Source organism: Trichosurus vulpecula, chromosome 9 (assembly GCF_011100635.1).
Source record: "Trichosurus vulpecula isolate mTriVul1 chromosome 9, mTriVul1.pri, whole genome shotgun sequence".
Lineage (NCBI taxonomy): Eukaryota > Metazoa > Chordata > Mammalia > Diprotodontia > Phalangeridae > Trichosurus > Trichosurus vulpecula.
The window spans coordinates 39,932,096-39,959,376 of NC_050581.1; the positions used below are offsets into that span (position 1 = coordinate 39,932,096).

Sequence of the window (27,281 nt, forward strand, 5' to 3'; positions counted from 1 at the left end):
AATTGAGAATTCTGGTAACTACCACAGCTCACGGATTCAGGGCACTAGGGCCTGTTCCACCCAGCTCCTGGTCTGGTTGTTCTGGGCACAGCCCACACTGGGCTCTGCTCCACTCTGCTCCCAGCTCCCTGCGATAGACCTTACCCAGTGACCATCCAGGCTGTCCTGGGCTGGAGCCCTGCTTCCCTCTGCTATTTTGTGGGTTCTGCAGTTCTAGAATTTGTTCAGAGCTATTTTTTTATCTGTGTTTGGAGGGTCCTGGGGGAGAGCTTTAGGTACGTCCCTGCTTTCCAGCTGCCATCTTGGCTCCGCCCCTAAAGGGCCTTCTCTAACAAGGTACTTTCATATATAGGTGTCTCTGTATGTATGTTTATATTAGGATCATACAAGATTACCTGAAAGAAATAGCAATAGATCCTTTAAACTACCTCTGATTATTAACATCAAACACTAAATAAGACAGCGAAACATATAGTCATCAAAGTAGTTGGATATTGTCATGGAGGATGACTAGGACAGATTCCAAAAGGAGTAGAGATTGTCCATTATGATGAGGTCTTCCAGATGTTATACTGATGGCATCAAGGCCCTGAACTCCACAAAGGCAAAAACAGTCTGTAATTGCTCAAGAATTTAGCCTGTCAATGTGGAAAGAAGGATTGGATGAAAAATACATATTGTCCAGTTGCCATTGGTTGGACAACTCATAGTTGGTCCGTTAGTACATACGTATTTATAGATATGTAAATGGATAATAAAATGGTCTCAGAACTGAAGAATAGTAGGAAAGTGGACTGCATAATAGTTGGGAAACTATGCAGTACTTTTAGTAACCCCAGGCCTCCTCTAAGATAAACACCCACATCTTTTTAACATCAGTATCAGCATGCTGATACTACATGGTTGTGAGTAATGGAATACCAGAGTCAGTGAAGAATTCAAGTTATGGTTCATGCCAACAGGACCGGAGAAGCACATGGTGGGTGTGACTGGGGGGCTACATAGTACTAATAGTGAATTGTATAGGACAACTGGCATCACGGATTGCATTGGGGAGATATATGACTGAAAAAAGCAAGTGTACTAATTATGTAGCCAGAGTGAATTGCTTCTTATTTTGTACGTGCAGTCATTTCTGAAAAGAAGATAGCACTGGATTACTAACCAATACTTGGTCTAGTTCCAGTGGGCCTTGCTATGCAGTCACCCAAAAAAGGTGGAAGAACCAAGGTGTGGGTTGTTTTTGTTTTTTTTTTTTTTTGGCCCACCAAGAGGGACAGAGAAAGCTTACCTAGGAGCTAATTGTGACTTAGGAGCTAAATTGACTGCAGAAGATCTGTGTCTTAAGGCCCTACCCACTACTGATCAAGTAAGGTCACCTATTGAGAACCAGGCTTGCTCCTCCCCTCCTATAGGCAGGATACACACACACACACACACACATATATGTATGTATATATATGTATATGTGTGTATATATGTATATATGTGCATATATATGTATGTGTGTATGTGTGTATATATATATATATATATATATATATATGTGTATATATATATATATATATATATATCTTTTTTTTTTTACATTACACACTCTGCCAGATAAAAAGGTCAGTGGAGGAGGCCTCAAACTCGACCTTTTCCAAAGATCAGGTTAGTTTTGAGTCAAGGAAGCCCTGCCCACTATACTGAAAGCTGCCTCTTCAGTATAGTTAACATGACTCATTGGGGCCCGCTTTCCTGACTGGAGCTTAGTAGGGGAAGGACAGAGTATTATCCCCTCCCCCCTTTTGCAAACAGCTAAATAGTAAATGGGTGTCAGCTGTTGATTATAACATTTCCAAACATAACTAAGCAGGCAGGCTCCCAACACCACAAGGAAGGGGAATTTTTAACAAGAGGTAAAGGTGTCATTATAGAGTGTGAGTGGACTTCGGGTAGTTTAACAGGCAAGTAAAAACTTTTGCAGTGCCCTTCACCCTTTTTAGGCTACTACCTTGTATATTCGGAGGCTAACTATCTCACTTATGGATTATCTGGAGTTTTGCTTCACCATAGCCTAGTCTTTTGCCCATTTTAGTTCAATAGCATTTCTACCAGAGGAAAAAGAAATAAAATGTGGTGACTTGTCAGCACCTATGGTAAAGGGAAAAGAACAAAGTACTGACCAAAACAAATACTTGGATTACTTACAGATTTCAATAATGTTACCTGTATCTAAATTAAAATCAATTATATATTCAAAACATTTATGCACATAGAGTCACGGTTACTAATTTATATCTTTAGTTGTCTCTTGTGCATATTTATAGACAATATGATGGATAATTATTTTCTAAAAAAAAAAAAAACTTTTCTACATATTTTTTCTCTTCTGTTTCTGAAAGGTGATTTAGACAGCTATTTATCCCATGCTAATTATCTATGGAGATGTCAATTTTCCAGAACCTATGCTTTCCACCCAGCACAAGAAAAATACTTAATTCATGATTGATTTATTGGTCTAAAATTTATAGCCCAGTTGGGGAAAATATGTTTTTTACCTTTAAACTTAGGCGGAAAAGTTCTGATTATTAACTGCTAATAATTGACTCAAAATTCTCTTGCTCTAGATAACTTCAATGGTAACTTGAATATATATGCATACTATACATGCATGCATATTGTAGATTGAATTTTGTTGGGAGGAAAAGGTACCAATGAGGTACTTAAATTCATGCTAGTAAACTGTATCTTCCATCTTTAACAAAGTGAAACTAGAAATCATTTTATTTTCCCTTTCAATAAAAAGTTTGAATATGTTTATTCTCATGACTATGAAAAAAAATTAACTCTTTAGTCATTTTATTATGATTGGTCTAGAGCAAGTCTTTCCAAACTTTTAAGCCCTCAGCACACCCCTTGGCTTTTAGGAACCCTTCACCTATGTCTCTCTTTGGTATGAAAGGAAATAAATTCATCATGTATCATGCATATGCACATAAGCAATAGAGGGAATAATTTTTCATAAAGAAAGTTTTATGTAGGCCACAGCTCACTAATACTATACCACTTTTGGAATATTTCAGTAGGATAATATATATTCTCCATAACCCCTTGACAAGCTTATTGTATCTCCTGTTGTGAACCCCTGTTCTAGAGAATCATAACAATATAACATAAAAGTAGTGTCATCATATTTTATGTCATTTTGGCATCATATTTTAAAATAAATTATTTATGAGGCCACCAATAGTGTTGAAGATGCCCTATATGGAACCTCTTTTTAGGTACCACAATATAAAAAGGAATGAGCATTAATCTTCTATTTCTCACCTGTTGAAACACAGTGGAGTTTCCAGTAGTACACAATTAGGAGATAATACTAGAAGCTTCCATATAGACTCTCCATGTTATATGACCCATAGGATGGCCAAATCTGTATCATAATGAGGTTCTACTATAGTTACCATAATCAAATACCCCAGATTTTCTGAAATAGCTTTGCTTTCAGGAAAAAGAATGTATATTTTTAATGAGTTTTTGCACAAGGAATATCCTTTATCAGACAGTATTCCCTGATTTTTGGCTCAAAAAATATGTCAAAGTAATTCCTTTGAGTCAGTGAATTTAAGACTTGCAGAAATTCAGAGACAATGATGTTAATTTTTTTGAGGTTAGTGTTGGTGGTTGACTTTTTTATTCAGTATTTGGGGATTTTAATGTAATTTTGATATTCATAAAAAGTAAAGCCTGTGTTTCACATACATAAGGATGGAATTCAGGAAACTGGGGCAAAATAATAATTCAATAATTAGTGATCCTAAATCATGTAAATATTAAACATGATTGATCCCTAATACCGAGCAATGTGAAGTTAAATTCTGTGGAGTGTTTTTAGCCTGTAGAGGATACTAGATCATTAAGTAGTACATTAAAGCTAAATGAGTCAGTTATTCAATTGATTTAGACACAAACCAAATTTTTAAGAGAGAGTGAGGTGGGGAAATCGATAATTCAAGAATATTCATAATATGATGTCTATAAAAATTGTTGTAACTTGATCAATCTAGACTAAATTATCTTTGAGATCAAGATGTCTCTGATTTATACTTTTTTCCATTAAAATGTACAGACAGCATAAGGATTGAGTGGCATGCATTTCTTCTCAGTGTCTAGTATAGGCCTCTGCATACTGAAGATAGTAAATAAATCGAACACAAACTATTTTTCCACCCAAAAATTCCTGAACAAGCCTATGGAAATTCTGTAATGTGAGGCACATTAAGTAATTAGATTGTTTCTGATGTTTTAATTCTCTCTGTGTGGGAAGTAATTTCATAACTTGAATAAAAATGTGCTTCAAAAGTCTGAGGGTTTTTTTAAAAAAAAATTTATATCCTGGAAGGAATATTCTACTCTAGGAAAAAATATATTTTAATTAATCATACCTAAAATATATTTTTAAAAATTCATTATCTAAAGTAAAATTTACATTTTAACAAAATGTAAAAATTTCATAAAATTTAGTGAACAAATATCATTGACTATTACACCCATTCTTCACACAGCAGGAAAAGGGACGGAAATAGTAGACAGTGGTTTTATGTCAATCATATAATTTTAATTGATAAAATAACATGTGGGATTTTCTTCTTGACTTTCCCTAACATTTTCGTCAATTACTATCCAGCGTATGGACATGGACCGGCGCAGGGAGGATGCCCGGAACCCGAAACGCAAGCCTCGCTTGATGGAAGAAGATGAGCTGCCGTCCTGGATTATTAAAGATGATGCTGAAGTAGAAAGGCTTACCTGTGAAGAAGAGGAAGAGAAAATATTTGGCAGAGGGTCCCGCCAGCGCAGGGATGTGGACTACAGCGATGCACTCACAGAGAAACAGTGGCTGAGGGTAAGTGTGACTTTTATCCTTTTTGCTGGATATATTGGTTAAACTTTCAGGATTAGAAAAAATTACCAGTGGATATGCATGCAGTGACCTGAGTGCTTTGAGATGACAATTCGAATGAGCAAAATACTCTTTATTCAATATTTGTGATGATTGCCTAGAATTGCTGTGTGATTAAGTAGTACGTGTTTTTGGGGGGAGGGGTTTAAAGCTTTTTCTGTGAAAGAATTCGTTGCTTCTACTGAATTTTCCATCGCAAGAGCTATGATCCTGGCCAAAGTGTCATTACAAGTTGATTATGCTCCACCCTCAAATACTTAGGTATTATTTAAACAGGTGTATACTTTAATCAAGATCACAAATATTTTGGAATAAGATAGCAGCCTAAAGCCTGCATTGTTATTTCATGTGCAATTTGTGCATTTGTGGGAAAAGCAAATATAATCAATCCAGATATAAACTAGCAGTTATTTCCTTTTGGAATATCTTCATTTCTAATTCTAACTGCTGCCATCAATTTCACAGTACTCAGTGGAGATCACTGAAATAACAGCAATCTCATAGGATCTTTTTGTTTCAAATTTACAGATTGATTTAGGTTTGGGATGCTTATTTGAAATAAACTCATAATGCCATTGGAAAATTCAGCCACACATTCTGGGCTTGATATAGTATCATTTTTTAGTATGGATTGGTGAAGTGGTCTAGAGATTTACATTCTGGGCTGTGTTAGTGAATACTCACCATGAGCCATACATAGGGATTTGCATTCTAGGCTGCATTAGTGAATGTGTACCATGAGCCATAGATGTTAGAGAAAATGCTAGGTCAGAATGGGGTAACTAGCTCAAAGACTGAAGGAAGGGAGAAGCTGTGGCTGTATGTTGTTTATGCTACCAAAAGAAAAAATAAAGAGTATCATTTGGATGAAAATACTTTCTAGGATCCAGATGGTAGATAGATAGCCAGATGACTGTGGATCTTCTTGGCTGTAGGCCAAGACAGGAGGCTAAAAAGAGAGAGAGAGGGTCTTGTCACCACCTGAGATGTGATTTACTCGATATGTTGTACACAGAGAAAGATTATTTGGATTGTGAAATGGCTGAGATTTGTGGTCCTCTAAAAAGAGATTCAGAAACTAGCAAATAGCATTGTCAGTCCTCTGATTTCCCCTTTATATTTGGGCATTTGAGTTTATAATGTAATGCTTGTACTCTACTCCACCTGGTATGGACGGATTTCACTGTTCTCTGGTCAGATCTCCCAACACTCTAATGCAATTATTTAGTAAATTTCTTTCCTCTGTTTCAGCTTTGTGAATTTTGATTTGACTAGTTAAGATTTATGCCATTATATTGAGGACTCTTCCCACATTCATCTCAAAACTACAGGAGGTTTCCTCATTTTTTTCTTCTTCTTTTATTTAAGAAACAAATTAGGTACCTAGGGTATTGCAGGAAGTGACATAACTATCTGGCCCAGTATTTTAGAGTCAATCTTTATGTATGCATTCTACAGAGTTTACAAGCAGAGTTGCCCTGAAGGTATTGCCCTTGTATTAAGGTCCTTATTTATTACCCAAGAAGAAGACTGAGTCTGAGCACATCTTTGTGCTCACTGGAAACTGCCTTTTTTTAAAATAAATAAAACTTACTAGCAAAAAGTCGAGAGACTCGAAAATTTTAGATTAGGAAAAATAATTTGGTCTTAGCTCTTTTTCCTACCCTGTTTATTGTGATGTGAGAAAAGGAGAATGGCAAACTGTCCCTTATTTTCACTGAGAATGCTATTGTATTTCCAACTTACTGTTATATTTCGGAGAGTTGTGAAGTAGAGATGATCTGTGGAAATCTCACACTCTAGAAAACAGTAAACTTTCACTTACCTATATTTCAAACAAAAAGTTCAAATAACCCAAATATTCTTAAACAATATTGCAGAGTGATTATTGAGATTAACAATGTAAACATGCATGTTAGGTCAGTTGGATACCCCTAAAGATGAACTATTATTTAAAGTGGTTTTAATGTGTACTTTGGGCAGCCAGGTGGTACAGTGGATAGAATCCCAGGTCTGGAGTTGAGAAGACTCCTCTTCATGAGTTCAGATCTGACCCCAGACACCTACTGGCTGTGTGACCCTGGGAAAGTCACTTAACCCAGTTTGCCTCAGCTCCTTATCTGTAAATGAGCTGGAGAAGGAAATGGCAAACCACTCCAGTATCTTTGACAAGAAATAGGATCATAAAGAGTCAGACACAACTGAAACAACAACGTTTACTTCATAGTATTGTAATACTTTGAAAATTAATAGTCACACGTTATAACGGTTACTTTAACCAAAATATATAATTAATTTCCTAGCCCTTCTAGGTAAATGGGACGCTACTGTCATTTGTTTTCTAGTTGAGGATTATTTATATTCTTTAACGTTGATTCGTTAGACTTGGACCAGTGTCACCTAGAGTCATACCCTTAACATGAAGGGAACATGACCCCACTCGTGTGGACAGAGCGATAATGCGTAGTGATGATACATCCAGTCACCTTAACCAGGAATTTGGCCAGTGCCGTATTGAAGAGACTACATTCATTCATCTACCCAATGGATAGACAAGGTCTCTGCAAAGGAATGGTTATACTTGCATATGTAATAGTTTCTTGGTACCACCAATGCCCTGGCATTTTGTCTCTAATCTGAGTGACACAATTGAGCAAGGTGCAAGCCACAGAAGACCTCAGAGATTTACGGCTAGCAAAGCTGATTTTATGCCAGCCCCATGATAGGTTTCATGTAGAAGATAAGCAGTTGGTGTAGCTTTACTTGATGGCGCAGACAGTCTGAAAGAGACATGCCCGTGAGGTGGAGATGGAGTCCAGAGAAGGAGCTGCAGGATGTGGAAACAGGCAGTGTCAGGGATGTGATTTTGTGACATTTGTTATAATGTGGTTCTACAGAGGTGAACCAAAGGTTTAACGGAGAGATACCAAGAATTGGAGTGGGTCACTTTCCCTGTTTTGGATACTGATCTGACCTCTCAAATTCTCATTCCTAATCCAGTCAGACTGGCTGTGGCTCAGATCGACTCCAGCCCAGTTTGATAGTTTCCCAGGGCATTCTATGGAGACCTTTGGATCTCTTGCTTCATCCTCAGCCATCTCTGGAGGAAGCATGAGGTAATGAATAGCATGATAGACTTGTAGTTGGGAGCCCTGGGTTCAAATCATGGCTCAGCTACTTCTTAAATGGCTGACCATGGTCAAATCCCTTGTAGCTCCAAATCTGTGATCCTACATCACCTAACCTGTAGGAACCTCAAAAGGGGAACAATAAAGCACATGCTACCTATCTTATAGGACTTGTGAGGAAAGTGCTTTGCATAACCAAGCATAACAGAAATGTGAGTTGGCATTTTCAACTAGCTCTGCTTTTATTTCTTCCCTTTAATGGAAACCTGATGTTTCCTTAACAATGCCTCCCCCTCTGCTCCTTGTTGCATCCCTCTCCTCACTCTGACTCATCCTGTTGTTTCTAGATTATTACTCTGCCATCTTTTAAGAAAGGCATGAGGGGCAGCCAGGTGGCAACAGTGAGGAGAGCACCGGCCCTGGAGTCAGGAGGACCTGAGTTCAAATCCAGCCTCAGATACTTGACATACTTACTAGCTGTGTGACCTTGGGCAAGTCACTTAACCCCAATTGCCCTGACTTCCCCCCTCCAAAAAGAAAAAAAAAAGAAAGGTGTGAAATCCTTTCACACCACCCTCTTGCCATTTTGGTTGCTGTTCTAGCCAGTCTCCTAATTCGTGGTCTTTCCCTTGAATCCATCTACTTCCATCTCTAGGTGCTTTGTTATTCATTTAACAAAATGACCACATAATTTCTCAACCTTCACATATGCATGTGACCATGTAGCATGATCCCATATTAGACTTCATCGTCTCTTATAGTGTCTTGTAATCTCATAATTATCCTCAAGATCTTAAGCTTCCAAAAGACATCCTGTCCTTCTTCTCTCCTACCCTTTGCCATTATTGTGACCGCTGATCATGTGACCCATCCCTGTTCTTCCAGTCATCATTTGCCTTTAAACCAAGGTCTGCTACTTCAGGTATCACTTTGCAACCCCCACCATCCAAATTATCTCCTCCAGCTCCCATGCTGCTGAAGCCTGCTGGAGAAAACAGTGAGTTGATTTCACTTACTAAACAATAGAGGAGCATAGCGTCAGCTCTGCCCCCATTGCTGCTAATTTCGTTCAGTCCAGTAAATGTTACAAACCTTTTCCTTTCGCCTCAAGCCCCCCACATACCCTGCACTTAGAGAAGATGACTTAGCTTCCTTTGTCACTGAAGAGACTGAGGCCCACCAAGGTGAGTTCTCTCAATTCCCCTGGCCCATTCCTCAAAACATAGAAACATCATTATATACTTACTCTCTTTTCCCTCCGGTCACAGGAGGAGTAAACTACTCCTCACCACAGCTAACTCTTCCATTCATGCTCTAGAGCCCTTTTCCCCTAATCTCTTCTGGGAGCTTGCTCAGCCTTCTCTTTCCTTTTCAATCTTTACTTCCTTAATGGATCTTTCCTTAATGTCTCTAACCTCCCTCAAGGCTTTCTTTGGTCTTTCTATCTCACTAAGGTTGAATCTTTTCACTTGAGCCTTTTCTACTAAATTTCCTGAAAAAGTTGTCTACACCTGATGCTTCCCCTGCCTCAGTGTCAAAGAAGAAGAAGAGTATGATGTGGAAGCTTAAAGTGACAGGACTTTGATTTTGTGAAATTTGTTATATGTGATTTTCCAGAAGTAAACTGAGTGTTTACTGATGAGATGGAAAGGATTACAGTTCATCGTTCTCACTCTTTTAGATGTTCATAACCCTGTTCTCAAACTTTATAGTCACTGGGAACTGGTCTTTAAAGCAAAAGAAAACTGACCTGGCAACAAAGTTAAGAAACTTGAAATTTTTGAATTGAGAAAAACAGTTAAGTCTTAGATCATTTTCCTGCTGTATTTGGAATGGCCTAAAAAATTGGAAACTCACCTCTGAATTGCCCTGGTAATAGTAACAGCATTTTTATAGCTTCCCCCCACCCCTGCCCCAGAATGATGGGGGAGGAAGAATCTGTTTCCATATTATCTCTAGAAAACAATACACTTCTATATATTTTTAATCCAAACAATTAGAAAGCTCAAATAGCCCAAGTATTTTGTGATTTTTAGATATTTAGTGATCATCAGTATTAAAAATGATGACTGAGGCATTGATCACAAAATACAAAGTCTTTCCCAAAGAAGAAATCCTGTTTAGAATGGTCTAAATATTGGTGTGCTGTCATTGGGCCGCAAGCTGGCACACAGTAGTGCAGGGTTGGGGGCCAGGAAGAACTTAATTTGAATTCTGCCTCAGACACCTTATGTGACTCTGGCCATGTCACTTAGCCTCTGTGTGCCTCTGCGTGTTCACCCATAAAATGGGGGTAATGATAGACCTCTCTCACAAGGTTGTTGTAAGGATTCAATTAGTTAACATACCTAAAGTACTTGGCAAACCTTAAAGCACTATATAAATGTTAGCAGTTATTATTATTATCCATGTTATTAGCAGCAACAGCAGTAATGTGTTTAGACAATCCTAATTCAGTATTATAGACTCAAAAGTTTTTTGTAAAATTGGGGTAAGCTTGAGTGCTACTACAGATAAAATTGGGTCAAAGCTGCTATTTTGGGAAGGCCCTGATTCTACTCTTCTTGCTTCTTCAATCATAGCTGCCAAGCCCTCTTCCACTCCCTCCCCACCCCCCACCTTACCCCAGCCTTTTTGTAATATGTATAATACTTCTTCTATTAAAAGTTCAGGAGTAGTTGGGTGTGCACATCTGGGGCGCCATCTAAGTTCCATGGTTTGTAATCTCTAATTGCCTCTCTGATTGTGTCTAGGGTATTTTTGTTTCTTATAATGAACCTGAAGTCTTAAAACTGTTGTATGCAAAAGTCGCTCACTGTCACCTCAGACTGCTTGCTTACTGGTGCTCGTCTTGCCCTCCACAGCCTCCTCCCTCGGTATGTGTGCTAGCATGAACACTCATGCCAACATTTCCTGGTTTACACTGTAAGTGTCGGGAGATGAAGGAGAGTTTCTGTTTATCTTGCCCAATGTTATATGTAGGTAGCCACCTAAATAAGATATAAATGATGGCAGTGTCCTCAGATCTTTCTATTTCTTTAGAAAGAAGGCTTTTGGAGTAATAGGATTTCAAGACAGAGAATGAGGGAAGACAGAATTGCTTCACTCTCCTTCCCTGCTGGCCTCATTGCCAGGTGAGAAATTGAATTGCCTTTGATTTATGAGCCCATATGGAGTCCACACAGTCGTTGTCACTGCTTCTTTCTAAATCAATCCTGGCAGCTAAAAAAAACTACCCCCCCCAAAAAAAATTTTTAAAGGCAAAGGAAATTTTAACTAATAGTCTCGGATGCTTAGGAGTAAGTAATAAGCAAAATAAAATACGACTTCTTACAGAATACTTTAACACTGTATTTTATAAAGCAGCATGATACTGGATACATAATTAATAAAAATTGTCATCCTCCCATCATGCTCAGTGCTGCTTTAAGTAAGGTACCTAATCCTGAGCTTCACAACTAAAAAAGCATATATAGAACTTGGAGAAGATTCAGTGGGGAGTCAGTCAGGAAGATGATTAAAGAAGAGCTGGAAAAGAGAAGATGAAATGTTGAAGGAAGACCGCAAATGTCTCAATTTGTGTCTACTAGGCATATCTCTGCTGAGGCTGGAACAAAGGGATTCAATTAAACTTTTGGCATGAGAGTGGAAGAACTATTTCTGCACAAAAAGAGTGATTTAACTTTAGAATGGGTTAGCATCTATTAGGGTATAGGATTTCCTCTCCTGAGGTCTCTAAATTAGGATAGATTTCCAGCTTTCTGAATTGGCACTACTGTGGTCCTTCTAGAAGGCCAGGCAATGGACATGAAGATGTCTCCATCACTTTCTAGCTCTTCTGGAAGGAGAAAAAAAAATATTCCTTTATTTAATTTATGAGAAAAATGCCAAGTTTTGGAGACTCCCATCAAACCTATTGGTACTTAATATGTTTGAGATGTCCTTTGCAACAAGTTCCCATATATCACTGCACACCATCTTTAGCTGTAGGAAGCCGTGTACTCTCAGTCAGTCAGTCCCCAAGCATTTGTTAAGTGCTAACTATGGATAAGGCGCCGTGTTAAGAGCTAAGGATTCATAGGAATAATTAGGGCCATTTTCCTTTTCCAAAAATGGGTCGCCTCAGTTAACTGGGGCAGAAATTTCCAGCAAACTGCATTTCCTTTTTTATACACAAGGGAGAGCTAAGGCCCTAGAAAATGGATTTGGGTAGCAGCGAATGACAGGCTCTGTGAGCCACGAGGAACAAAGGAAAAATTGAATAGGTAAGAAGGGAGCTGTTTTTCGAAGGTAGAGAGAAGGGCTGTAACCTATTAATAACATGGCGTGCAGCATTTGACAGTAGTCTGAAGAATTCCTCTTACTTTCTGCCATTTTATTCCATTCACAAGACTCAAGTGACTACAATACTGTAACAATGATGGGGCCTTAAAACATGCTTTATTATTTAACTGTCAGCACTAGGGAAGTGTTCAGATCCTGATTAGTACCTGCAAGAGGACTAATTAAAGTCCAACTAAACGACTTCAATTCTAAATAAATGAGATATTCAAAACCGAGCAAAGGATTGGATTATTTTTTTTAAATCATGTCTGTTTCCTAACAGCTGGAATTTTAGCTTTTTTTTTTTTGATCTTTTTGAAATTCCTGGGCCTGTGCCTCAAACATTTGCTTTCAAAAGAGTTAAAATTCAGACTGGCTATTGGGAAGTGATCACAGTTAATTAGGACCTTCTTCCAAATATCCAAAAACCAAATGAATTTCTGTGATCGTTAGACTCATCAAAGAAGGACAGAATAGGAGAGTAAATATTCGAAGAACTGTCTTATATTTTTTCACAGATAATTTACATTTGTTTAGTTGCCTTTATTTGTCTTTCATAGTGGATCCTTTTGCACTTTTTTTTAAAGAGAATTTCTTAAGAAACAGGATGGAAAATCTTTTAAATATCAATTTAGACCATGATTGATACCTGGTAGATTGGGGGAGAGCCAAGTACTGTGACAGAGGGAAATAAAACAAATAGCCTTTCCCCTTTAACTTCCTGACAAATTTCTAAATATATATTTTGAAGTTAGTTGGGGAAAGGTAGAAAGGACTTTTCATTTATTAAAGCATTAGAAGTGATGTTTTTAACTATTTGCTGATATGTTGTAGTTCATGACCAAAGTTTATTCGTCCAGGACCAACCAGTTAACAACATAGTTTTATCAATTATATATATTCCCATTTTCCTTTTAATTCTAACCACCTGAGAGGGAGGACATAATAACAACTAGCATTTATGTTGTGCTTTAAGGTTTGCTAAATGTTTTATAGATATTATCTCATTTAATGCTCATGATAACTTTGTGAGATAGGTGCTATGATTAGCCCCATCTTACAGATTAGGAAACTAAGGTTATGAGACTTGCCCAAGGCCACACATAGGGTGGCAAGTTGACCAAGGGGCTTCCTTACCAGGCTCCACAGCCCCCCAGATGATGCCCAGGACATTGGAGGAATTCCTGAGTTCCAGCTGGTTGTGAACGGTGACATTCACCTCACTATGGGGGAGACAAAGAGGGGTACAGAGAGGTGAAGAGATTGCCAACGAAAAGAAGAGAAAGGACAATAAGTACCTGAGGCAGGATCTGAATTCCTTAATCTACTGTGCTACCTAAATCTGGCCTCAGACCTTGGGCAAGTCACTTAATCCTGTTTGCCTTGGTTTCTTCATCTGTAAAATGAGCTGGAGAAGGAAATGGCAAACCACTCCAGTATCTCTGCCAAGGAAACCCCAAATGGGGTCACCAAGAGTCAAACATGACTGAAAAACGACTAAACCACAACACCTAGCCTGCTGCCTCTGGGTGTGATAAAGGTAGCGCTAGAATCAGTCTGGATTAATGTGAAGTAACAAGCTAACTTACTCAATAATTTAGTGGAGTCATTTTTTTAAAAAATGGCTGTTGGAGCTTTGAGACCAAGTCTAATAAACCACCTATATAATCCTGAATGGTCGTTTATCCTTTCTTAGCCTTGTTTTCCTCCCTTGTAAAATGAGGAGAGGTAGACAGGATGATCTCTAAGACCCGTTCCTGTCCTAACATTCTAGGAATCTGGAGATTGTAGATGTACAAAGGAACTATGGTCTTCATCATGTGCAGCAAGAAAGATTAGCAAGTCAGCATCTTGGTATTTAAGTACCAAAAGCTTTCCTGAGACATATAAAGATCAAGTGACTTATTCAGGGTCATACAGCTAGTGCACTTCTGGGGGATTTGAACCCAGGTCTGCCTGACTCTTAAATCCAATATTCTCTCCACAATGCAGTATTACAATGCTCTGTGATTCAAGGGTAGAGCAGGGCGTATTATGGGGAGGAAGACTGCACTCATGAGTTCAGTAATGGAGAGAGAGCTTCTCTTGATAATACTCCTACTACCATTTTTAACTGGTCATGAGACTGAAAAATAGGTTAAAATTCCACAAAGTTGGGGCAGCTAGGTGGCACGGTAAGTAGAGCACCAGCCCTGGAGTCAGGAGGACCTGAGTTCAAATGGGGCCTCGGACACTTGACACTTACAAGCTTTATAACCTTGGGCAAGTCACTTAACCTCTTGCCTTGTCTTCTTCCTCCAAAAACAAAAACAAAAAATTCTATAAAGTTCTCTCCTTTGTGACATATTTATAATTTCATCCTTTTGGGAAAATAACTCATCATTTTTTTCTTTCTACATTCTTTAGTCTTAAAGCACAGAGTTAGTTGCCTTCTGGGCAACTAATTGCCCTTAATTGCTATTATTATTAAAAAAAATGATGTAGTAATAACAATATTTAAGTTTATGATTGTTGTTTAGTCAGTTACATCTGACTCTCTGTGACCCCATTTGGGGTCTTCTCGGCAAAGATACTGGAGTGGTTCACCATTTCCTTCTCCCGCTCATTTTACAGATGAAGAAACTGAGGCAAACAGGGTGAAGTGACTTGCCCAGGGTCATACAGCTAGTAAGTGTCTGAGGACACATTTGAGCTCAGTTCCTCTTGTCTCCAGGGCCTGCACTCTATCCACTGCACCACCTAGCTGCTCTAGCTATATCTATGGTAATTAAATGTTAAGATTCTGCATTACCATAAACTTGCCTGACCCAGAAGAAATGAGAAAACATAATAACATATTTATAACCCTGTGTTAGAGACCTCATACTCTCTCTTATTTTTTGAAGCAGCTAGGTAATTCAGTGAGTAGAACACTGAGCCTGGAATCAGGAGGACCTGAGCTCAAATCTAGCTTTGAACACTTAATAGCTGTGACCTTGGACAAGTCATATTACCTTAACTGGAAAAAATGAGGATTATAATGCATCTGCCTCAGGACTGTTGTGAGGCTCAAATGAGATAATGTTTGTGAAGCTAAGTATTTAAAATGAGACTTCTTAGATGGAGATTCATAAAATTGATTGCATCAGTCCTGATACTTAGACACCTTCTCCATGAACTTTACAGTAGTTTTATACCGAATGTCTAGCATTATGCCTACTTTCCTTTCAGCAAAATGAGATTAATATACTTAACTTATCTCACCTGATTATCTCAAAGCATAACCAATAACAGAGCTGCTAATCTACCACTTTCGCATGTGAAATCCTGTGCTCATCGTGTCTATACGTTAAATTCGGCACTGAAGAATTTGCTTCTGACAGCTCCAAACTCCACCTCTCCCCAAATCATTGTTAACTTTGAAATTTCAAGAAAAAGGGGAAAAGTATGTAACCAAAAATATCCATTTTATCTCAGCCTATGAATGAAAACCACTCTGTCTTCCTCAGGCAGCTATTTGCTTTGTCTTTAATGTCTACCCAGGGGTGGGGAACCTGCATCCTGGAGGCCACATGTGGCCTTCTAGGTCCTTGGGTGCCCCCTTTTGACTGAGTCCAAGTTTTACAGAGCAAATCCTCTCATTAAGGGGATTTGTTCAGTGAAGTTTGGATTCAGTCAAAGGGTGGCACTTGAGAACCTAGAGGGCCACAGGTTCCCTACACCTGGTCTACTGGATACTTTCATTATTTTCCAATGTTGAATTTTTGTGATCAAGAAGAAGTTTGGTAGAACTATTAAATGTAACCTGAACCCTATTGAAAAAAGATTGTTTAATTTTAGGTGCAACAAGTTAAAGGCACCTTTAGCCCTTCACATATGATCTTTAACAAAGTAATCAATACAGTAGTCCTTGTACAAAAACAAATGTTCTATCCATCACACCAAGCTGCCTTTCTGCATTTAGAAATTTGGGGATATCTGGGAAACCCACTTCACTATAACCCTTGCCACTTCTGTCTTCTTGATAAGGTGACCATCTGCCCTGCCCTAAGTCCCAAGATTCTCCAGACCTTGGCTTCTATCCTGCTCCTTTCTCTGCCTAAGTGCTACCTGACCTTCCTGGTCTTCCATGAGCTGAACACAAACATGAGTCTCTCCCTTAGGTGCTGTCTCCCCCAATCACAACATGAACTTCTTGAGAGCAAAGACTATCTTGATTTTCTATTTGTATCCCTAGCACTTAGCACAATGTTTGGCACAAGGTAAGTGCTTAGCACATGATTTTCCATCCCATTTGATAAACAAGCTTCCATACTTCTCCATGCATGGACTCCAGGCCTGGCCTGGCCCCTTCTTCCAAGCTTCTTAGGACCTAATGTCACCTGCCAATTGGCTGGCAGCACTGAAGGTGGGTAGATTCTTTTTCTCATTGGAAGGACAGGTACAGAAGCTAGTCACATGCTATAAACCACGGATGCCATTTGACTTGCAGACTAGGGCAGATGGGTAGCAGCTTGTTGAAGTAGAGAGACTGCTGGACTTGGAATAAAGAGAGACAAGAGTTTTAGTTCTATATCTAGTACTTACTGGTTGTGTGACCATGGACAAGTCACTTATGCTCCTCATCTGTAAAAGAGAGATGGTACTTGTGACATCCCTCCTAAAGGGTTAAGTGTCCCAGAATCTGGGGCAGCCTGGCGGGAAAGAAAAAGTGAGGGCACCCTTTCCCCATCTTGTAACCTAGGCTGTCCCGACTCCAACCCTGAAGGCTGGGAAGGAATAACCATTAGCAGAGCCACTCTCATCTTTATTTTACCTTTTCCTTTAACCCTGGCTGCTCAGATACCATAGTTGGGGACCCTTCTCTCCCATCTTAAATGAGGATGTCCCCTTCCCCCTCTGGTTGGATTTTGTCTCTACCCCAATTCTCAAGACTTTGTGAGGGAACCCAAATTTCTGCTCCACTCAGACCTCTAGGCCTACTTCCCACTTCCCCATATTGCTGAGCCAGCTCCCTCTAGACCCCTACCTGCAAAGACGACACAGCTACTCATCCTACCTGAATGAGCTGGAAATTGGCAACTACAATCTTTCTGGTAAGATGGTGGACCACCAGGCCTCACCATCTGTCTTGATCTTACACACTCCAAACTTTCAGCCACTACCATCTGCTCCATAAATATACCCTAAGGACTACTAGGCTTTCTACCGTACCGCTGGTGCCTTCTGGTATTTCATCTGCCCTGTAGCTGAACCCTCAAAAAAATGTTTTCTCGCTCAATTAGGATGTGAACTTCTTGTGAACAGGGGCTGTCTCTCTTTTTGTCTTTCTATCCCAAGGGCTTGGCACAGTGCAGTGGACAGAATAGTTACTTAATAAATTCTGTTTTATTCATTTATCAGTCATTATTATTACTAACAAATAATTACTAATATTAGTAATAGAATAAGAGATTCCTGTCATTTTGTCCTACAGAAATTTAACTGATGTAACAGTTTCCATAATTGCTTTAAAAAACTACATAAACCTCCCAGGACACATTTGATTTTCTCGCCAAGCAGAAAGGCATGGCGTCCAAAGGAAAATACCAGTTTAAAATGCAAATTCATTTGCAGAACCTCATGGTAGAAGAAGACCATAGAAGCTAACGAGCACTATTGCCTCAATAAACAAGGAAGACTGATGGAGAGAAAATGAGGCCTGTAGAAAGTTTGGCATAAGACCCAACTAAGCCGGAGCATTCTAAGAGCTTTATAGATGAATAGAAAGGAAGGACAACAAATAGAGAATGAAACACGTTGATGAACATGTCATCAGAGACAGAGAAACCACTACTTTGGCATTCAATTCCATGAGTACATAAAGAGGATAAAGCAAGAATATCGGTGTATGTACACACACACACACACACACACATACACACGTACATATTTATATATACACACATGTACATATACGCAATTGCAATCTACACACACATTCACACATGTATATGCATGCACACACGTGTAAACATGTATAAGTATACACTGCACATATGCACTCTGTCTATCTGCATGCATATACACACATGTACATATTCACACAAATTATTGTTTATGTAGGGGTTGTTTCATTCTTTATACCTATATCTCCAGCACTTTTCCCGGTTCCTGTCACAAAGTAGACATTAATAAATACTTTCTGATTGATTAATTAAACAGATACATATGATTACAATACTATAATGGAAAGAACAACATTATCAAAAACAAAACAATATTGAATAATGTGTTTTATGATATATTTCTTTTATATATGTGTATCGATGTGTCACACACACATACATATACACGCATACACATACATCCCCTCCCCTCCCAGAGGGAATAAGTCTTTCTGTGGGTTTTTTTTTCAGGGGGTGACAATCCCATCTTTCCCTCTCCTTAAGATTTCTTGAAACCTTATCCCTTAATGCTTTCAAATTGGCATAATCTATGGTACCTGGTTTAACATACACACACACATACATGTATATATGGGTGTGTTGTTCAGTTGTTTCAGTTACATCGAACTCTTTGTGACCCCATTTGGGGTTTTCTTGACAAAAATACATTTCCTTCTCCAGCTTATTTTACAGATGAAGAAACTGAGGCAAACAGGGTTAAGTGATTGGCCCAGGGTCACATGACTAGTAAGTGCCTGAGAATGGATTTGAAGTCAGGAAGATGAATCTTCCTGACTCCAGGGCTGGTACTCTATCCACTGCACCACCTAGTATGTAGGTATACTATATACGTATATGTGTGTACATACATGTGTATATGTACCACCCAGGATGTAAGTATACTATATATGTGTTATAATGTACATATAAAATAATGCAACCTATACGTGCACACATATATGCAAGTACATAATATATCTATATGCATACTACACATACATATATTTATAGTTACGCATACTTGAATATATATGCATGCACATATGTGTATCTGTATGTGTATATGTGTATCTATGTTTGTGTTTGTATTGGTGTATATGTATGTGTGTATATATGTGTATACATACATACATACATACATACATACATGCAACATCCAGATGTTCTTTTTTAGGGAAGTTATTGAGCTTATGGGACTAAGCTGCAAACATTGCAAATGTTTTTCACAAAGACTGGAGAGAGAGCAGCCTAAAAATTCACACAGAAAGAAAAATGAGCAAAGCCTATTGTTCAGACTAGGACATGAGGTCGGATAGTTGGATAAATAGTCCATTGAGTTAGTCCATCAGTGCATATATCTTGGACAACTTTGATAAATGGACAAAGAACTAAGCACAGAATTGAATAAAATGAAGAGAGTGTATTGAATTGTGTTTAGGAAATTGTCTAGACTTTTCAGAAATGCCAAACTACCTTTTACACACAAAAAAAATAATCTATTTTAACACCAATATTCTGGTTATTATATGTACATATGCATATATATACACACATATATGTGTGTACATATATACCTACAATGTACATGTTGTAACATATATACAAACAATATATACATTGTATATATGATATAGATAATATATTCATTGTATATACAACAAAATATGTTCTTGCTGTATCTGTGCATGTATATGTGTATAAGTATAATGGAATGCCATAGTCATTGAATAATTAAATTTGGAAGTAACCCCAAAGGCAACATAGAAAGATGTATGTTGGGATCAGCTAGGCTGCAGCATATTGGCAGTCATGACTAGATCACAAGAAATGGTATCAAATAAGAAAGGAGGAAGATTGGTCATCACTGTACAGTAGAAAGAGAGCTAGATTTGGAGTCAGAACACCAGTGCTGTGCCACTTACTATTATATAACCTCTAAGGTCTCTTTCAACTTTAAATCTATGATCCTATGATCTATTAAGATAAGGAGCTAACATATGCATAGTCCAAGTATTGTATGCTTAACCAATTTTCTTTAAATCAATGCATTTTATTTTTACTTTACATTTATTCTTGAATATATTGCTTTCTCCTCCCCTCTCTCGGCAAGCCATCCCTTGCAACAAACCTTTGAAGAAAGAGAAGGGGGAAAGCATTTCAGCAAAATTAAACCGCCTTTGTATATATAATGTTCCACCCTCCTATTCTCCAACCTCTGTAATAAAAAGAGGGAATTACTTTTTCTTAATTCTTCTATAGCTTTTCTTAACTTCTTGAGGACCCAGCTTAGACAGTACAATTACACTTCATTCAGTTTTGTTTTGTTTAATTTTTTGTTTTTATGATATTTTCATGTATAGGGTTGCAGTTATATACATATATATGTATATATAATTTTCTTGACTGCTTATTTATTCTGCATCTGTTCAATTAATCAGAAAGTATTAAGTGCTTTCTTTGTGACAGGCACTATAAAAGGGTTGAAGATACAAATATGAAGAATGAAACCATCCCTGCTTGAAATGAGGCTGGATTATAAATGGGAAAATAACAAATACATAGAAAAATATATAGAAAAAATATATAGCATAAATATCAATACAAATACATACAAGGTAGTTAAATACAAGGTCATTTGGAAGTAAGGCCACTAGCAATTGGGGATCTGGGAAGATTTCATACAAAAGACAGGTGCATCTTAAAAGAGAGGGGCTCTATAAGGTAGAGGTAAAGAGAGGGCGTGGGGCAGCTAGGTGGCATGGTAGATAGAGCACCCATCTTGGAGTTAGGAAGACTCTTTTTCCTGAGTTCAATTCTGACCTCCCATACTTACTAGCTGTGCAACCCTAGGTGAGTCATGTCACCCTGTTTGACTCAGTTTCCACATCTGTAAAATGATCTGGAGAAGGAAACAGCAAACCATTCCGGTATCTTTGCCAAGAAAACACCAAATGGGGTCACAAAGAGTCAGACACAACTGAGCAACAATAAGGAAGCACATCAGAGGCATGGGAGGTGAAAGATGGCTAGTGAAGAGACAGTACAGTGAGTGTTGTGTGTGAGGAACAGAGAGAAGGGTAGCTTGGCTGGATCGGAGAGTGTAAGAGAAAGAATAATGCTCAATGAGGCTGGAATAGTATATTGAGGCCAGGTTGGATAGGCCTTTAAAAGCTAAACAGAGTTTATGTTTTATTCAAAAGGCAATAGGAAGCCACTGGAATTAGTGGAGTGAGAGGGTCACACAATCACATCTGTGCTTAAGGAAAATGACTTTGGCAGCAGTGTGTAGAATGGACTAGAGTGGTCAGAGACTAGAAGTATGGAGAATAATTAGGAGCTTCTTGGAAAAGTCATGAGGAGAGCTGATAAGGCCTTGAACTTAGGTGGTAACTATTTAATTGTAAAAAAGCAGTCGGATGTTAGGGACATTGTGAATATGGTTACAGCAAGATTTGGCAACTGATTATGCAGGGTGAGAGAGAATGAGGATTCAAGTGTGTTGCTGAGATTATGAACCTGGGAGTTTAGAAAGTTAGTAGTGCCTTCTTTAAAAATAGAAAGTATTGGGAAAGAGCAGGGTTTAGGGGAATAGAAAAGTTCATTTTCAGATATTTCTCATTTAGGATGTTTCTGGGATTGAATTGTCCGATAGATAATTGTTTATCTGGAATTAAACTTCAAGGGAGAGAATTAGGCTGGATATATAAATCTGGGATCAGCTACATAGAGATGATGGTTAAACACATGGGATCACTGAAAGAGACAGACACAGAGACAGAGGGAGAAAGACAGAGAAGGACCAAGGGAAAGAGAGTAGAGAAAAAGAAGAGTTGTCAAATCAGTAAGTGTGTGGGACAGAACCTTGGGCAACATGTATAATTAGGGGGCATGAGAAGGAATAGCTGAGAGTGCTTTCTGGAAAAGCCAGAATTGTGTAAGCCTTCCCTTGTTTTTCCTAAGCCTTCATATTAATTTTTTCTTATGGTATAGCAACATTCCCTTAAATTTTTGTGCCACTATTTGGCTAGTAATTCCCTATTTGTTAGGTGCCTATTTAATTTCTAGTTTTTTACTACCACAGAAAGGGCTTTTATGAATACTTTGGTGAATAAAGGCTCTTTCTTTCTGTTTTTGACCTCCTTGGCTTCCCTATTGGAGAGTAGATTCTCTGGACCAAAGAATATAGTCATTTGAGTTACTTTAATAATTAATTCCAAATTGCTTTTGGAAAATCTGGACCAATTCACAATATTTTATTAGTGTGCCTGTGTTCCCATCATGTAATAAGAACTAAAGGAAGGCCTCCACCATCTTGTGTAGATCTTCTGAGGAGTAGATGGAACAAAATGCTTTAGGTAAAACATTGATAAAAATGGTACGTGATGAGACAATAGAGATGGCTTGCTCTCTGCTCAGGTGGAGGAAATGTCTCTGTTGATGAGATCATGGATAATGATAATGATAATACAGATAGGGACTGAACCTGTCATTTCATCATTATAGGGAACTTTTAGGTCAATGCAGGTTGACACCTTTTTTGCAACTTATAGTCTTGGAGAGTTGTCTAGAGCTGTCACTAAGTGATAGGCAGGATCACATAGTGTGCATATGAGACATACTACTACTACTACTACTACTGCTGCTGCTGCTGCTGCTGCTGCTACTACTACCACCACTACCTAGTAATTTAAGGTATCCAAACACTGTGTCTGTCATCTCACTTGGATCAAGGGCTTATTAACCAATTCTGTATAAATCAAGACCTTGGATTTCTATTTTGAAGGGTAAAGACTACAAATTATACTTTTATTTTGGCCCCCATAGCAAACAGTACAGTGCTAAAGTTGTAGTAGTTGAATGAATTAATGAGTATCCCTGAAGGACTAAATCTCTCCAGTTGGATCATGGAATGTTGTGAAATTTTCCCCAGTGTTTCAAGATGAAAGTAATTTTAAATCTCTTTAATTTTTAAAATAATTATTTTATGTGATAATGGTGTCTTGGGAAGATAAAAGACTGTAGAGGAGAGTTTGTGAAATCAAAAAGTTAATTTGTCAAAATTCCAAAAAGATTGGCTCACTGTTGCAGACTTTGCCCTATAACAATGATTCTTTTTTTGGTTTGGTTTTTTTTGTGGGGGGCAGGGCAATTGGGGTTAAGTGACTTGCCCAACGTCTCACAGCTAGCATATGTGTCAAGTGTCTGAGGTCACATTTGAACTCAGGTCCTCCTGACTCCAGGGATGGTGCTCTACTCACTGCACAACCTAGCTGCCTCTATAACAATGATTCTTAATCTGAGGGTTACAAATTTGTTTTTTTCTTATTTTGATAACTTATAATTTTATTATAATTTATTTCCTTCGTAGTCCTACGTACTTAATTTTGTGTTTAACAAAACCATTTAAACATGTTTTTAAAAAATATTTAAACACATTTTTTAAAAAACATAAAAACATTAAACATAAAAAACATTAAAAACATGGTAAAGGGGTGCATAGTCCTCATCAGACTGAACACATAAATTAGATTAAGAACTTCTACCCTATAAATTCATTAATATGCTTCCACTGGATTTTTTTGTTGTTATACTTTCCACCATTTTATCTTGTTATTACTCGAGTCTGATGATCCTGTCCAGTTTATTTGTATCCTTTACCCAGTTATGGTCCAAAACATTTATTCTACCCAACTTCTCCATTCTTTATATTTAAAGAGGCAAATGAATATTTACTTGGTAATATCTAGTTTGGAAGAAGAACTAAAAAAATCAAAGAATAGTTTTCTTTCTATATTTTTCTTTTTGAATTTTTCCCTTACTGTGCTATGACAGAGCTTTTTGGTACAAGAATTTTTAAATTCCAAAACAGTGAGGTCCTCTGAGTCTAACTTATTAAACTTGTCACTTTTCACTGAGTCTAACTTATTAAACATCACTTCTCTTAAATTTTTAACCCATTCTCTTGTAAAGATTCTCCTTTTTAATTGGGGCAAGAGATTGCCAAAAAACACCCTAATGGTTATAAAGCCTTTTAGTAGTAGAATTTTAAGAAATATATGTGTTTGTGAATGTGTGTACACATGCAAAGCCATCATCCACAATAGAACCAATAGAACTGTAATCCTCATTTTTCTCACACCGAGGAAATTTCTGGGTTTTTTCTCATTTTTGTCTAAATCTTCTCTTTTTCTATACAGACTTTTTCCTACCCTCCTCTATATAACCACTGCTTCATATTATACCTCCAAGTCATGTAGAAATATTTTTTCCAGGTCTTAGTTTTTACCTTTTCCTAGAGCTGTTCCCCTCTAAGACTTCCTTCTTTCAGATCAGTTAGAGGGAGGAGTGGAAAGAATGCTAGACTTTGAGTCATGAAAGTCTGAGTTCAAATCTATCCTCAGATACTAGCTATTTGACCTTGGGCAAATCACTTAAGTTCTGTTTATCTCAGTTTCTTCATCTGTAACATGGAGATAATAATAGCATCGACCTAGGGTTGTTATGAGGATCAGATGGGATAATATTTGTAAAGTACTTAGCATAATGCCTAGTATACAGTAGATGCTATGTGAACATTGTTACTACAATTATTCCCATGCTATCTTCCAAAAGGTGGCATGTGCAACACACACACACACACACATGCATATACAATCTCCTTCTAGGCCTCAGATCTCAATCTTAAAAAAAAATACTTGTAGCTATAATTCTCCTGCATTTAAAAATGCATGTAAATATACAACCCAAGGACTGCAAAGGGTAAAGGTGAGATTAAAGCCACATTAATCACTCACTACTTGGTAATCATTTACACCCATGCACTCACATCTCCCCCACAGACACTGGCTACGGTGTAATTTTTCAAGGTTGAAGGATTCTCCTCAAATAGTATAAAAGCATAGAAAATGGTCAAATCAAAGATAGGGACACCTTCCTAGCAAAGCTCGGAGCAGCCCTCTACCTCGCCAATGGGTCTTCATTTCAGAGAATCACCTTTGCTTCTAGTTCCCATGCTTCTGAGGACAAAGCCCAGCTCTTCACATTTTGTTGTCTGCAGGGAATCTGGGGAGAATTGGAGAGCTTATCTTTCCTTCACCCTCACTGATCAAGTCACAGGTGCTATTCCAAGTTCTTAGAATAACTAGTCTCATATATTTTTTTTTGCTAATAATATTAAATGAGAGGCATCATGTGGATAGCTGGTTTACAAGTCAGGTTGACCTGGGTTCAAATTATCACTTAGAGGTCATGAAACCTGTGGTGTTAATGTGATTAAAGATCTTCCCCACCCTTTAGTCCCATTAATAGGTCTCAGGTGGAGCTATTTAAGGGAAGCTTGATTAGGGGAAGCTTGTTCGTAGGAAGGCCCATACCCTTTTGCTAATTAGGTCACTAGGGTTTTGAAGCCTTCTGTCTCTAAAAAGGGTATGTATACTCTGAGGGTAGCCCTTAAGCTGGCTCTCAGAACTGTGGGAGAGGAATTGCGGGAGAGGACACAGGCAAGCAGACAACTAGGATTTGTGAGTAAGTGTTTATGGGAAGGCCCCAGCAGAGGGGAAGGTTGGCTTGGCTCCCTGCTGTGATATTGTGTTTTAAATTCTTTGCTGTTATAATGAAATGGACTTGCTGGTTTGGGGATATAATTGCTGCTATGTTGAATTGGAGTTATTGGTTTTGGGATTTGATCCTCTGGTGTCTGAATAAACATTTTACTTCTTCTGCCTTCTATATGGAGAGTCTTTTATATTCTGCAATACAGAACTATACATATTCATGGTCACCATGGATGTTGTGACACTTGCCTTACTGATACACAACCCTGGACAGGTTACCTTAACTTTTCAGTCCCCAAGACACTTTCTCTGAGTCTGTATGTGACAGAATAGCTGTGTAAATCTAGATAGGTAGAAGTTTCTTTACCTGGAGTTCTCTACATCATTGAAATCACAGGTTTAGATACAACAGAATTAATAATCTTTTTGTCTAATCCCAGTGGTTATTTTTATTGGTTTTCATTTTAAAATTTGTACAAATAACTTATTTATCCCAAATCTCTACAATTGAAGCAAGAAGAAGGTTACATATTTATCTGCTTAATTATTTTAAGAAATTTCAGTTGGGAAAGACCCCACAAGCGATTGAGTCCTATTCATGCCTTCCTGAACATCCCTAGTGCAAGATCTCCCCCATGGAATCCTCCATCCTTTGCTTGAAAACCTTTAATCAAGAGGAAATGGACTGTTTCCCAAGGCAATTCATGCCACACTTAAATAGTTCCAATTATTAGGAAATTTTCTCTTACTTTCAACCTAAATTTCCTTCTTTGCCTCTTCCACTCGTGGCTCAAAGTGCTTTCGTCCATCCCTACCTTAGATTATTCAGAAATGCTATGATACCTTGAATGCTTTAGGAAATTTTACATCTCTCCACTTCAGTCTGAACTTATAGCCCTGGTTTTAAAGTTTATGCTTTCTTTTTAAGTCCTATCATAGCAGCAAAAGATGAAATAAGAAGTTACCTGCTAGAAAGATAATGCTAGAGAGGGACATTAGAATTTGAAGTTTGGAAATAGAAATTGACTCTGGAGGTCACAGTAACAGATAAAGCTCATCCAAACCTTGAGTATCAGTAGATATTAAACAATGGAGTGACAGTGTGGCTTAGTGGATTGTGTTGACCTTAGAGTTAGGATGACATGGATCGAAGTCCTGCCTCTGCCGCTTGCAAGATGTGTGACTTTAGACAGATCAAGTGATCTTGGCAAGACTCTGAGGCTCTAAGTTGTTCATCATGTCAGGAATGCATCAAGAGAGGAATTTTCTTTTCCTGCACCTTCTCATGCTTAGGAAATCACAAATCCAGATTTTCCCTTCATTTCCTCCCCATACTCTTTCCCAAATAATAATAATGACCATTACTAAGTGCTCATCATTGGTTTAGCCATTCTAGGAGGGGTTACAAAAGAAGTATAAA

General features: G+C 38.1%; 1 protein-coding gene across 7 annotated transcripts in view; it reads left to right on the plus strand.

The window, feature by feature from the left end:
* The window catches only part of SMARCA2 (SWI/SNF related, matrix associated, actin dependent regulator of chromatin, subfamily a, member 2), a 212,742-nt gene that overhangs the window by 144,403 nt on the left and 41,058 nt on the right, over nt 1-27,281 (plus strand). For all 7 annotated transcript variants that reach the window (XM_036739114.1, XM_036739118.1, XM_036739116.1 and 4 more), the window contains one exon: nt 4,676-4,894. In XM_036739114.1, the coding sequence (XP_036595009.1) occupies nt 4,676-4,894 (219 nt within the window). The remainder of the gene's footprint in view (nt 1-4,675; nt 4,895-27,281) is intronic.